The sequence below is a fragment of the Periplaneta americana genome, chromosome 15 (assembly GCF_040183065.1).
Source record: "Periplaneta americana isolate PAMFEO1 chromosome 15, P.americana_PAMFEO1_priV1, whole genome shotgun sequence".
NCBI lineage: Eukaryota > Metazoa > Arthropoda > Insecta > Blattodea > Blattidae > Periplaneta > Periplaneta americana.
The window spans coordinates 147,090,815-147,106,530 of NC_091131.1; the positions used below are offsets into that span (position 1 = coordinate 147,090,815).

A 15,716-nucleotide genomic window follows, 5' to 3' on the forward strand; every position below is an offset into this window, starting at 1 on the left:
TGCACCAGAGAAGAGGACATGGAGATGGAGCACCTGGCTAATTGTGAAATTCTTGGGACATTTGTGGACCTTCCATCAAAATATTGGAAAACAAGAAGGATGATGACTTCATTGTTAAATCCAGAGCGCACGCGCACGCGCACGCACGCACGCACGCACGCACGCACGCACGCACGCACGCACGCACGCACGCACGCACGCACGCACGCACACACACACACTCACTTAGACTTCAACAAACAAAATTTGATAACACAATCTCAAGGGAAAAAATGGAACTCTCTGCATCAAAATCCACAGTTAATTCCCGATTTACCACGAAAATCGTCTGTAGCTGCATTTAGATTGGCAACAGACCATGATTGTTTGGCCAAACACCTACATAGAATTGGAATATATCAGTCCCCTAACTGCCCATTGTGCAACTCAAACCAAGAAATGGATTCGGAACACCTCAAAATCTGTGCTTCAGTGGCTGACCATGATAATATCTTTGAAAAGTATTGGAGTGCAAGAGGTCAAATGACTTTATTGTCAAACGCCTGGCATTAGAAAACAACAACAACATTTGAAACAACTTTCACCCCTGACACTGTTTGGATATAGAAAACACAATAAACATAACCAGAGGAATCACCAATTGAGATAGGGAGATAAAAAATTCACTAACTCCAATTTTTGACAAAATTCATTCTGGGCTGGATGTGTTGTTTAGTTTGCCCCGTATGCGTGGATGGCAAGAATACACAAATTTCGACATTCATCTGCATTCTGGGGGCTGTTTTAAAACTCGTGGAAGTCAGAACTCCACTTATTCCATGGAATAAAAGAGTTTTTGCATTCCAAGCTTAACTTCCCGGTAGGTGGCAACACTATCGCTCAACCAGCTAAGTAAAGTGATACGGAATTCAGAATCTCACAGAAATCTATGAAATCCATGTAAGACTATGAAAGGCACAATATGGAGTCGATTTAACTTCCAGAAATGCAATACAGATGCATTATTCTCCAGTCAACTAAAGTACAATTCAGCACTGCCATTGAAAGAAGAAAGCTAAAGGACTTGCAAAATTTAATGCAGTTTATTTCTGAGCAAAGTAGGATGAATTACCAAACTCTGTTTGTGGACAGTAACAATCTAGAATCTAGATGCACACGAAGAACATGAGAGAGAGAGAGAGAGAGAGAGAGAGAGAGAGAGAGAGAGAGAGAGAGAGAGAGAGAGAGAGAGAGCAGAATCTGTAACACGAATCAGACTGTGTTAACATTTTAATATTTTTTGTGGTTTTATTTGTGATTTTGATGTGCTTTATGGTAATTTGTGATTTTCTGTCTCATATATTTGAAATTTAAAAAAAATGTAGCAATGTTAATCTTAATAATAAACTTCCATTTTCTCATATATTCCATTGTATCATCAGGGAATTATGATATACTTATCTTTTTACTTCACATGGCTCATATTTATTCACTTTTCTTAATTCATACACTGTGGAAATCAGAAAATCACTAATTCCAGCAATGTTTATTTCAAATTGTAGCGTAAGATAATCTAAAAAAATTAGGTTTTGAAGTATTTAAGTGATAAAAAATGTAATTTTGCACAATATTAATAGATAAATGTATAATATTGAAAGTTAGTATGACAGATGATAAGTTTTTTGTCTCTCCTGTAAAATTTGGCTTATTGGAATTAGGGAGTTTTTGATTTCTGTGTCTCAATTGTAAGGAACCTCTCTAAACCACAAACTTCAGGATGCACCAAGAACCCAAATTATTCGCGGTTGATTATAGTACTTTATGGGGTAAAAGTACAAATATGTATTAAATATGAACTCTCAATGTTCTTTCTTTGTACTACAAAATGAGAATTGTACATGGCAAAATGAACCCACCTTCTCTCGAGGTAGCAAGTAAATTCTTCTCTGAATATTCTTCACAGCAACACAGCAGCTGACATGAGAATAAAGTGCATAAGATTTGCTGATGACATGGCATTGTTAGTAGAAAAAGAAGATGATAATAAGGAATATGCTAATGGAGCTAAATGAGAGCTGAGAGCAGTATGGAATGAAGATAACGAAGACCATGGTTACTGGTAGAAAAATAAAGGTGATAAATATGCGAATTCGAAATGAGTCAGTAACAAGTAGACAGCTTCAGATACTTGGAGTGTAGGAACATGAGCTGTTACCAGGAAGTCAAAAGGAGAATAGCAATGACAAAGGAAGTTTCTAATAGAAAAAGGAGCATTTTCTACGAAACTTTGGAAGAAGAACTATGAGACCAGTGAAGAGTTTTGGGTGGAATGTGACTTTGTATGAGACAGCAGACAAAATAAGAAATGAAGCAGTGCTAGAAAGAATAGGTGAAGAAACAATAACGCTGAAACTGGACAGGAAATTAAAGAGAAATTGACTACATCACACACACGCACGCACACACGCGCACGCACGCACACACACACACGCACGCACGCACGCATGCACGCATGCACAGATATGTAATAAAAGGGTTTTAAAACACTCCACATTCATTGATTTCCAATATACACTATTCTCTGTTTGTCCATAGATCTTTCAGCACTCTCTTACAGATGGGAGCTCTCCAGCTCCTTCAGTATTGGCTTCATTTCTTTTCCCTCGTCCAATAGTCAGCTCTTATCCACCTTTCATACCATAGTCATCCCTTATCCATCTAAGAAATTCAAATGTTAAATCACTTATAACTGTAATCTCTCTGAATTCGCGAAAAGAAAATGTATTCTGTTTAAAATCATCACTCACCCTGGCAATATCTAGCCGACGCACTTTAGCACTAACATTCTCTGCCAAACTTCAAGTAAATGTTATCATCTCAGCAAGTTTCTGGGCATCAGAATGCACGATCTGAAGACTTGGCAATACTTTGGTAATGCCACGAAGTTTTGCTTCTAGGTGACACTACCACAAAAGGAGGGTCTCCAGTCCATTATTAATTTCATCCTGTAATAATTTACTTAACAGTAGATTATTCTTTATCATTTCCATATTATTTCAGTTACCCTGAGTTAAGAATTTGATTAAATAAGAACAATTAATATAATTGTTCATTTAAGAGTTCCAGAAATTTACATTTTAAATTTTCATACTAGGACCCTATTGTATTACGTACAAAAACAAATAAAGTGTTAATTACGAAACAGAAAAAAAATCTATCATTTTAATTACGTGGTAATGAAACAACATGCGAATCTGCAATGCATATTCAAGAGGTACACACATAATTTAAGACAAAATATACCAGTAATTTGAATGAGCATTAATTTATTCTCCGAAATTAAACTTGATCCTTACATTTAAAGCTGTGCACATAATGCTAGGCCCTAATAGACAACAGGAACAAAACAATTACTCTGATCCTCCAGGTTTCAAGCAGAGAAACTTGTTAGCACAAAATAAACTTCATGGAAAGCAGCAGCGGCAGTGGAAAGAGAGAATGATGTGAAACTGATCAGGAAGAGGAAAAGGAATTGGTTGAGAAGAAACTGCCTTCTGAAGGATACACTGGAAGGAATGGTGAACAGGAGAAGAGTTTGGGTCAGAAGAAGATATCAGATGATAGATGACATTAAGATATATGGATCATATGCGGAGACTGAAAGGAAGGCAAAAAATAGAAAAGATTGGAGAATGTTGGGTTTGCAGTGAAAGATCTGCCCTTGGGCAGAATGCTATGAATGAATTGTTTGTTATGCAAGTCCAGTTTTTCAGGTAAAGCTTCCTGTGACGCAGACGTCAATAATTTCATCTGTTCTGGGGCCGGGTATCGATCCTGGGACCTCTGGTTGAATGTACCAGCACTCCATCAACTGATCTACCCAGGAACTCCACCCGACATCGTCTCAATTTTTCTCCTTATATCCACACAACTCGAGTCTGAAAAGATGCCAGAAACCCACATTGAGTGTACACAAACTCTGTGCAACTTAGAATTGTGGTTATCTATTAACATACCTACAGTAACGTATATAGGCCTATTATGCAAGTCTAGTTTTTCAGGTAAAGTTCCCTGTGAAGCAGACTGAATAATTTCCAGGGAAAAATTGTTCCGGGGCCGGGTATCGAATTGTTATTGCGTAGGAGTGCATCTGTTAGACGAATTCTTTCCATAGCCTAATATAAGAAAAAACTGTATTTGAGGTGGATGAGATGGAAACATAGTTCTGCCGGTGCTCATCATGGTTTGTCATAATTATTTGCCGCTTTGGCGAAGATTTCCCAAAGCTCGATTTGGTGAAACGAGCGTTGAGGGACTTCTGCCGATTTTAGCAAGACTTCTGACTTCTGTTGCAGTCAAATAATTATAAAATACGATAATTTGGTCCAGGGAGCATCCGTTTTTGGTGCAAAGATAATTCATTTGGCATGTTTCTTAATTGAAATTAACCTAAGTGGGTCGGTGTCTATTCCAAAATCAGCGGAAGTCCCTCAACGCTCGTTTAACCCATTATTTTGTTCTATTACAAAATAAAATGAATTATTGTACTAAAGAACGTTTTATAGCTAAAAGAAAAAATAAGGGCATTTCATCAACATCCTCTAGGATTCCAGAATGGATATATTTCTGTTGAAATTATTGAATTTTCCAAAAATGTAAGCTCCAAAAATAGAAATGGAATATACATCTTGATTACACAACTTTTAACACTATATCACTTCGGAATATGTATTATATGTCTTTCTCGTGTTAAATTTTACCGTACCTGGTTAACATGTTTCGGCCTGCTATTGGCCATCTTCAGAACTGATTGTTGCTGGTCTTGGCGCCTTTTTTTTTTCTCCCTGTGGGGGTGTGTTTGTGTAGTGTAATGTGGAGTCAAAGAGTATGTGTGTTCTGAAATTGAGTTGTGTGTTGAGAATTTCATTTGGATGTATTTTTGTGTGTCTGTATATTTCGTATTGTTCTAGTGTATTTAGTTTCTCTTTGACTCCACATTACACTACACCAGTAGTGTCAGAGTTGTAAGCTCCAAAACCTGTTGTGGAGCTAGATCAGAGCGTGAACTTGCTTATGTCTGTGGAAACACCGGAGCACGCAACCAGTCTAATGGAGCACTCCGCTTCGTTTAGTCTCTGTCTGACAACACTGCACTACACAAACACACCCTCACAGGAAACAAAACAAAAGGCGCCAAGACCAGCAACAAACAGTTCTGAAGATGGTCAATAGCAGGCCGAAACATGTTAACCAGATACGGTAAAATTTAACATGAGAAAGACATATAGTACATATTCCAAAGAAATGCAATGGTAATTATCAATTAGTTGTGTCATGAGTAAGGGGCGTCTCTCTCATCATTCATCACTTAATAATATCATTAAAAGAGCATTAACATCCTCAGGGGTCCCATCCATCTTAGAACCTTCCAGGATCAGCTGTTCAGATGGCAAAAGATCTGATGGTCTGACTCTAGTCCCGTGGCATGTTGGCAAATCTTTAATTTGGGATTCCACATGTGTGGATACACTGGCCCCTTCTCATCTGTCTTCAACCTCTAAGATACCAGGATCTGCAGCAGAAAGTGCTGCTATCAGTAAACATCATAATTCATAAATATAAAAATTTAGAGATAATTATATTTTTATCCCTTTTCCGGCTGAAACCTTTGGATCATGGTGTAGTAAAGCCGAAGCTCTTATCTCCACCATAGGCAGAAGTTTAGTGCAGCTTTTTGAGGATCCTGAAGCAGTCAATATCTACGTCAGCACATTGGTATCACCATTCAGCGTGGTAATGAAAACAAGTCCTCTTATTTAGATGGAATTTTCTTTCTTTAATTAATCAATTTATATCAATATACCATATTTTATTTTATTATTCTTTCATTCTGTATACAGAAAATTTATGTAATCAGTTAATTAATATGATTTATACTAGTATTAGGCAATATGTTGATTGTATATACCTCAAACTTAAGTTTCTTTTTTGTGTAACTACCAGTGAAATTTATTTTCATTTAAATAAAATTATGTATTATCAATATTAGTTTTAAAAACATAAAATTACTTAGTCACACATTAAAAGGCGTTAAAATTTTTAAAAAAGGTATATACCTTCGACAGACGGCCCGTTTCGATGTGATGTTACATCTTCATCAGTGTCTGTCGAAAGTATATACCTTTTTTAAAAATGTTAACACTTTTTAACATGTGACTTAGTAATTTTATGTTTTTAACAAAGTGTTAACGTGAACTCTAATCAATGATTAGTTTTAAAAGTAATTACTAGGGAAATAGACATTTATTAGAATTACCCAATGTCGAATTAACCTATTTGTATTATGTTATAATTTGAAAAAGTTTTCAATCCTACAGAATCTATATTTTCTATCAGTACGTTAATTAGCACGGCTGACATAATGTATTGTGATAAAAAAAAATGGTGAAATTTCAACTGTCTACTTTCACTTGTTCCAGAGAAAATGGGGATACATGCAAAGAAATGTAATTTTTTTTAAACTAAATACAAAAATGAACACGTGGGAAGAACTATATTTCCTTAACTGCACATTAAGGTTCATCTCCTAGACCTAATTTAATGTAATATTTAATCTACCTCAATTTGGTGAGGTTGCCAAAAACAAAGAATGTTAAACAGTAACATTTAAGATGGCATTAAAATGTCTTACAAAAAATTTGTTTACAACAAACTAAAATTTACAGTAGATAATATTTCACATAATGAAAATTTAGAAGTAAAATAAAAAGTACAGATAAAATAGGATGAGAAAATTCAATTTGAATTGAAATACAAGTGTTACCGTAAAATCTGCAGAGAATCCTTCAAAGCTATCATAGAAATGATATGAAAACGCTGCCAACATAGTACAGAATGAAGTTTCTGGTAGAAAATTAATAAAAGAAGAGAAAGAAGATCTCTAAGCCAAAGAGTTTTGAAGTTCATACTCTCGGAAAAATTAAAGATTTGTGACTTTTATACTGATAAAAATCGAATGTAATACATAACTGCATCATAAAATGTATGTTATATCAATTTCTTCAGAAAAGTTAAAGATATGCTTTAAATACAAAATATGGAAACAACAATATTTAAATTCCCTTGCAGCCAGTTGACTACATTTAAAATCAGGTCGAAAGTTCTCAACCCCAAGTACTATCAATTTTCTTATCCACAGTTTCTACCCACTGACGCTAGTTCCATTTTTTCATTCTCTATGGAATTCGCATTCATCACTAGATGCATAACAATGCCATCTTCAATAATGCAAATGATGTATTGGACCGCCATTATGGGTTTTGATTTCATTTAAAGCAAGCAAAGCTAGCACTTTACGGAGAGTACGTGTATTGAGGAGCTCGGTTCGATTTGCATGGGACAACTAAGATAAACTTCTTCCCACTAAGGTAAGCTTTCTAAGTTATTGTATGATTCCTGCTTGAAAACTGCAACAATAAGTAGGGAATAAAAACATTTACGTTTTGTAGCGTCAATGACGATTCTAGGATTAAATGTATATATTGGGGACTGATAATTAAGCTTCGATTGTCTAAAAACACTGCTGAACATGAAATGCAATTTCAAAATTACTGAGGACAATGAGATTTTATGGTTTTCATACACTACATTGTTTTATGACCATCTTCCTTATTAATAAATACAAACAATATAAATCGTACAATGCTACATTTCTGAATGTTTGGAATTCTGTGAATCATAAATTGTATTTAAATAGTATTTTAAATCTGGATTATACTGCAAAATGCAGGCCTACACAAAGTCACGGAAATAGGGATCAATAAGAACATGGAACATCAATAATAATAATAATTATTATTATTATTATATAATCGTAATATTACAAAATAAATATTAATAATAATTATTCATATAATTAATACTATTAATATCTAAAAATAAATATAATATTTATCAGTTCCATATTTGAATTCTCTGCGTATTTATCCATGAAAACAAATTACCAAAATAGGTTAAATGCAGAAATTTGTAGCCTTTTTAGAGAACATATTCAACCCACCCAACAGAACAATTAAGTTCTAGATTTTATATAAGTTACTTACTTATGGCTTTTAACGAACCTGGACATTCACTGTCGCCATCACATAAGCCCTTCATCGGTCCCTTTCCTGAGCAAGATTAATCTAGTCTCTACAAACATATCCCACCTCCTTCAAATCCATTTTAATATCATCCTCCCATCTACGTCTCGGCCTCCCCAAAGGTCTTTTTCTCTTCGGTCTCTATGCATTGTGAATTCGCCCATAAGTGCTACATGCCCTGCCCATCTCAAATGAATGGATTTAATGTTCCTAATTATGTCAGGTGAAAAATACAATGCCTGTAGTTCTACGTCGTGTAACTTTCTCCATTCTCCTGTAACTTCATCCTTCTTAGCTCCAAAAATTTTTTTTATATAATTACATATGTTAATTATTAAAATAAAAATATATTAACATTTGTATCGTAAGGATTATTTGTTTGTTTTTTTATTCTTTTAAAGATCTTACGAAAGTTCATAGAAGGCCTATGTACTGATTATAGTGAATGTGCACTTTAAACTAAACAGCCATTCCAGGTTCCGTACGGGACACTTTAGACAGCAACTTTGAAAATATAATTGTCTATAAAATTAATGTCTTTGGTAAAATATGTTCAGTGATACATGAATAATTTTGTTAAAGTGTGAAGGATACTCTCCCTGAAAATAGAATAGTTTATTGAACTTTATTTTCTGAGAAATACCTAAATAAAATGGGGTTCCGTACGGGACATTTTTTAGACACCTTAATAGTCAACAAGCATTTTGATGGCAAAAATCTGTGATCTTTGACCCCTTAAGTAACTGAAATTTTTTCCCTAAACTTGTAGGCACTGAAAAATTCTAGCAAAGTAGTTACTAGTTAAAAAAACATGTAACTGCTACGAAATAACCAAAAATACTTTGTTCCATATGGGACAGACATATAGTTCCGTATGGGACACTTGTGAATTAGGAGTCTTCTTTGAGAGGCTTTTTTGTTTTTTGGAGGTATAATGTAATTTTAATATACCAAATATTTATTTTTATCAATTTTACATGCATTTTATGCGACAGCAATGAGCAATTAGAGGAAATTTTGTCAAGAAACGGTCAGATTGATCTGCTGAATTTAACCATAAGAAGTTGTATGTTAATGATTATGTATTATATTGTACATTAAACTGCAAGTTTATTTCAATTTAAGAACCTTCAATTAAATTTATAATACAATATGTCAGCTCCTTTTCTAACAATATCAGAATCATTTAGATTCTTTTAATCTGAGACTTTTGACAATGCTTTCAAATGAAGAGGATTCCTCATCTAGCTTAAAATGTTTGTCATTTTTAGCCGTCTGTTTTTAAATAAAAAGTACTTTAATATCTTTGTTTTCAACTTTGCCATTATATATAGCTAGTCAGTGCTGTCATGGTAATTTTTTCCTTGACTATATGCCCTATCCCTTGTTTTTTTTCCCTGAAATATATTTTACTCTCCTCTCTTTATCTTTCCTACTGTCATTTAATGATTTTTATTGGTATTAAAGAAGAAGTAAAGAAATTGTTTTGCTTTACATTTTAATCGTACAACAAGCTTGATTTAAAGAATACACCCTGTAGCACCACCGTAGATGCACACTTGTCTTGATGAATCTCGGAGTGTGTATTTGCAGCACTTCTTGTTTTTCGACCATTATTTTATATAATTCTGGATTTCTGTGCTGCAGAGGTGGAAATTTTTGTTTATGAACATCAAACAAAATAAATTAGGAATAGCAAGAGATGATCAAAGATCTGTACATGTACAGATCTCCGCATACAAAACTTAGGCACCCATATGCTGTATGCCTCCGTACAGACAAAATTTTCTTTTCCCCATACAATTAATTAAAAAAAAAAATTGTAGGTTCTCATATGATATATGATCCCGAATGACCTCTACCATGACACCACTGTATATAGTATGATATTTATGCTTTAGTCCCTTATCACTTGTCAATTCAACTTCAGTGAACTTTCTAGGATTTAAATCTTCCAGATCCATGGGATGTTTTAGGTTGTGATGGCTTTGTTCTAGAGGAGACATATTTTCACATTCATCTGAAGACTTATATCTCTATAGCATGTGACTTCGCTGAATTTTGGAAATCGCTGCTAATTTTTTCCCATTGTTTGTTCTTGAGCTCTTCATATAGACTATGAAACAAATTCAAATGTTCTACATAAAACACCAATAATCAACAATACAGCAACCTCGAGTTCTGTTTGAAATTGTCCCATACAGAACTGTCCCGTACGGAACTGTCCTGTTCGGAACCTTATTTCCTTTAAAAATACCTTATTAAAAATCTAATTAAAATTAGTGAGGTTATGACAGCGGTACTTACTTAACTTCTATAAAATATTGTGCACCTATTTTCTTTCATTAACATGGAAAACAAACTTTTATATCTTTTCTAGTTCCGTACGGAACAAGAAAATGGCTATCTTTATACACTGTCACAATAATTGCAGGAAATAACAAAACACAAAACCACACTGTTCACCATGTGCCTAATAGGTTCTACCAATAAGAAGTAGCAAGCATAACCATCTTAAGGAAACTGATTTGGCTATATCAATAGTGAGAACATAGGGATACAAATTTACATTTCAAGAACAAGATTACTACATTGTTTTGAGACCTTAAGAAATGAGAGTAAAAATACAAATATATATATATATATATATATATATATATATATATATATATATATATATATATATATATATATATATTTGGAATCTGGCAATTTACACTATTCAGAAGCTCTCTTCGTCAAAATAAATTTTATTATCACAAATTTAATTTTTACCACTTAGGCTCATTTATCTTGGAATGGCTGTAAATTGAAAATGCATTATTGACAGTTGAAGTTCACGTGTGACTTACACGACATTGGAAACACTTAATAGACTTTGTTTGCAAAAAATATGCCAGGAAATGTAGGAATAATAATAATAATAATAATAATAATAATAATAATAATAATAATAATAATAATAATCTATGGCGCTACAGCCCGTGAAGGGTCTAGACCGACAAGCCGGCTGCTGGCCTCACGCCCACATGCCGAAACACAGGTGGACGATCAGAATTGAGGTATCGTGCGGTTAGCACGATGATCCTCCCAGCCGTTATAGCTGGTTTCCGCAACCAGATTTCACTCCTACCATAGCTCTCCAAGTGCATCACGATGCTGGGTGGGCACCGGTCCCATACACTGGTCGAAATTTCATGAGAAAATTTCTTCCCCCATGAGGACTCGAACCAGCACGCATTCCGTAACACGAGTCCTGGGCAGGATGCCTTAGACCATGACAGGGGACTGTACATATTATATTTTGAAAAATTTACATCACACATGAGATAAGGTAATTATAATATTTTTGATAGTGTGATTTACACAACAATGAAAGACAAGGAGAATGCATTCCCTACTATAATTTCACAATTTCTGCTCTTTTATTTACATGAAAATTATGAGAGGTGGATAGGATTTTCAGCAATGATGAAATGAATTGCAATGGCAAGGAAATTAAATTTTGAATATTATTTTACCGCTTATTCCTCAAAATATGTTGTGACTTACACGACAGGTATATTGTGACTTACATGACTTGCCAAGGTACTTACAAACCTAATATTCTCAACCTTCTGTATGTTTCTGTGTCCATATAGGGTGATTGCACCAATGAATGACCGGAACCAGTAAATGACCATCTTGTAAAAAATCTATTTAAATTAGGAGTCAGGGCTGTAAAAACCAGTCTTAAACTGCGAATTACAGAAGATGAACTATGTTTTGAAATATTCTCTCTCAGTGGTCACTCAGAATCACGTAAATGTGTATAAAATATGGCAGTTTTCTTCAGGTGTGCATCAAATGTGCAATCCTTCCTGCACTCCTAATAAGGTAAGACTAATGACAACGATCCATATAGCAGCCTTTTAATGCAATTATTTGTTATTTTTCGTAGATATTAAGCAAGGATTTAATTATATAGCTATTTAAATAATGATTTCAGTAAAAAAGTTAATTCTAACAATAAAGTTGCATAAATAACGTGGGTGGTCATTCACTGGATCTGAATAATGGGTCTTCCCCAATGAATGACTACTTTGGTCATTTACTGGTGATATCGTCATATGCGTTATCTTGATTTCTGAGCACGAAATTCAAAATCTGTGGCTGTTGTTTCATATGTATGTGCTAGTGAATGACCGAAAAACAAACTTGTACCAGTAAATGACCATGGTCCAAAGTTGAGTGGTCATTCACTGGAGGCTAGAGACATTTACTGGTTTATATTCAAATGAGTTTAAATTAACAATTGAAATCCTTTAAATTTATTTTTCTGCAAATCAACCCAAAGTGGCGCATGAAGGAAATAAAAAGAATAAAACATACGGATGTTTTCAATATAGCGAAGGAGATCTCTGTGCAGCTGTAGAAGCAATACATAGAAATCAAATGAGTACAAATACAGATAGCAAAGAATATAACAATTCCAAAAGCTACTTTAATAAATAAATTACATGGAAAAGTAGCATTGGAGCAAAAATGGGTTCCACAGATACATTAACGAAAGACGAGGAAGGCCCTTTCGAAAATTGGATTATTGCTAAAGCCAAATTGGGGTTTCCCATGCATCGCGACGAAGTTAAAGATTCAGTTAAGAAGGTTATGAAAGACATTAAACGAAATAACCCATTTAATGGTGGTCGCCCAGGGCAAAACTGGCTGGATTTTTTTCTAAAAACACATCCTTTTGTGACAATAAAGAATACAGAGACATACTTTTGTGACAATAAAGAATACAGAGACATACTTTTGTGACAATAAAGAATACGGAAGTTATATTCAGAGCTCTGGATAACAGCCAGAGCAATCCTCTGGTTCCAAATAATCATAGATTTGTAAATATTCAGAGAAATATTGCAATAGTAGAAGATACTCACGTCAATATTTTGGTTCCTAATAATAGTGAATCTGTAGATTCTCATAGAAATGCTGCAATGAATTTTGAAGAATGTTATGATGGAAAAAGTGTGGAGAATGGATGTGTTGAAACTAATAGGATTACTGGAAATGGAATTCAGAGTATTATATCAAGTGATGACTTCGACAAAGTAGTATTATTAATGAAATATTTGGTGCAGAACCATCTGAGATTGGAAGTATTGAAAGTAATACGAGATTGGAAATGGGAACCAAAGTATTAGTCCAAGCAATGATGTTGATGGAAGTTGTATTAATGAACTAAATGCTACAGGACCATCAAATAATGTGACATCAGAAACTGTCTGAAAAAGTAATTTGCATTGGCCAAAAGTAGAAGAAAATAATAATGAAATAATATAAAAAGAACCCCTCGTGATGTTCCATTTGCTATAACTTCTAAAGAATGGAAAGAGTATCATGATAAAAGAAAAATAAAAGAGAAGTAAAACGTGAAGAAACAACGTAAAGAAGATATGCAGGCAAAGGAAAAAAAAAAGAAACTACAAAGAAGAGGACTCTGAGACAAACAAAAAAGAAAAAACTATCTGAGAGCGAAACAGAAATTGACTCAGATGTAATGTTACTTGTATCTGACACTGATTCATGAAACATTGACTTTTTGAAAGTAATATATGAGCCTAGTTCTTAAACTAGTGCTAACACTACATTAGAAGAAGTTATCTATCGCAAAATCTAGTACGTTATTGTGAAATATAAAGGAACGTATTTTTCAGGGGTAGTGATGAAAACGGATAAAACAGAATCAGAAGTGAAAGTTGTGGAAAGATGTGGACTGGATACTTGGAAATTGCAAAATGAAATTGACCAAATATAATAGAAACATCGTAACATTGTCATAAAAATTACAATGCTTACATTAGCATAAGAATATATATTATTTATTCAGTGCTTGAAATAAATTTCTAAATTAAAACTAGGAGTAATTGAATAGTTTAATTTTGATATAGATAGCCTATCAAAAGCAATTATTTGCATACATTTTACTACGTTATTCTTACAATGTAGCCTCTTGCGAGTAATTATAAAACAAATTTGTACCGGTAATGGAAAATCAAACCGGTAAAAAGGCCTAGTTATACATTTGTATGAAATATTCTTGAACATTAAACAATTTCTCAAGAAATTTATATTTTTAATCCAGTTCTTAAATGTAATATTATTGGACCCAAAACCATAATAGTAAAGATATAATATATAGCACATAAGATATATCACTGCATAGAGCCCCAAAACACAGTCTGTTCCAATTATTCATCATTTGTCATTTGAGGTCATTCACTAGTGCTCATCTGGTCAACTACTAGAACAATATGGTCATTCACTAGTGATTTTTAAATCATAAAAATATGATGCCATAAATTTATCCAATATGAGAGAAAAATTAAAGTTCACTCATTAAATGAGTAGTGCGATTCTTCAGGAATCAGCGAAGCCTATTACTTATGTCGAATGGCTATTTTTATAAGTGGTTATATTCAAATATTCTTATCAAGGTGCTTAATTGGTCATTCACTGGTACAACTACCCTACAAAGAATAAAGGAAATGAAGAGAATACAATCACATCTTTGTGCAACATAACAAGCTAATATAAAGCATAACTCCATACTATATAGCGGAAACTAATGACTTTTGATGCCAAATAAAGTGTAACTCCATGCAATATAACACAACTTATGACTTTTCTTGCAATATTTACATATCACCTAGCCTAAAATTATATTCTTGAAATCAAAATTGAAAGAATTTTAAAGCCTGTAATCAAAACTTGGCTGTGGTAGTACTGCTATATTTTTTTTTCTCTTCAACTATACTCATCATCGTTCACTGGCCAATGAAATTTAGAAGTTTCTGCATCATATCTTAAGAATTTAACTTGAATTTTTTTTTTTTTTTTTTCGTTTTCAAATTTATTCACCACATTTCCTGCAAAGTGTTTCACAGTTTTCTTTCCAGAGAATGGTACCAAAATCCAGCCCCCTATGTTCACTCATTTCTTAAAATCTCCTGGTGTTATTGAAATGCTAATACCGGTACTATCATTGCTGCGCTTACTGGTACATTCAGCTGCTGGACAGAAAACATCTTCTTTAAAATCAAATAACCTTTTTGGCACTTCGTATGCAATAACAGAATATTCAATTCTGCATTTTGATACAGAGTGAAAGTAATGATAATTTCTAGTATCAGACATAGTGCAGATTTCTTTCCCGGTGTGATTTCACTTTCTTAGTTTTTCTGATCTGTTTGAATTGATATCACTTGCATTGCACTATCTTTGGGCATAACTGCTGTGCACATTCAGCAAATTACTCAGCAGTTTCAGGATCAATTGTTCTAGCATGGCACGGGTAGCTTCTTGTATCAGTCGTTTTACCCTATCACCTAACCCATCTATTGGTCCCTTTCCATGGGCAGTAGCTGAAAAGTTCTAAGTAACTTCCTCTGGCTGTAAAGTTATCCAGGACAGAGAATACCTCTGTTTGAAATGTTGGGCTGTGCCATCAGATTGATACTGTGTATGTGAAAACAAAATGTTTGGATGCTTTGTCTTTAAATGATCAACCAGCAAAGTATTGAAGTGGGCTATTGCAAACTTATCATGCTGCAT

At 33.9% G+C, this 15,716-nt stretch overlaps 1 protein-coding gene across 2 annotated transcripts in view; it reads right to left on the reverse strand.

Annotated features, from left to right (window-relative positions):
• Positions 1-2,793: 2,793 nt before the first annotated feature.
• The window catches only part of LOC138715432 (DNA mismatch repair protein Mlh1-like), a 50,578-nt gene continuing 37,655 nt past the window's right edge, over positions 2,794-15,716 (reverse strand). The window contains exon 3 of one of the 2 annotated variants that reach the window (XM_069848330.1): positions 2,794-2,984. In XM_069848330.1, coding sequence (XP_069704431.1) covers positions 2,943-2,984 — 42 coding nt within the window. In that variant the 3' untranslated portion in view covers positions 2,794-2,942. The other variant, XM_069848331.1, reaches the window with a different exon arrangement.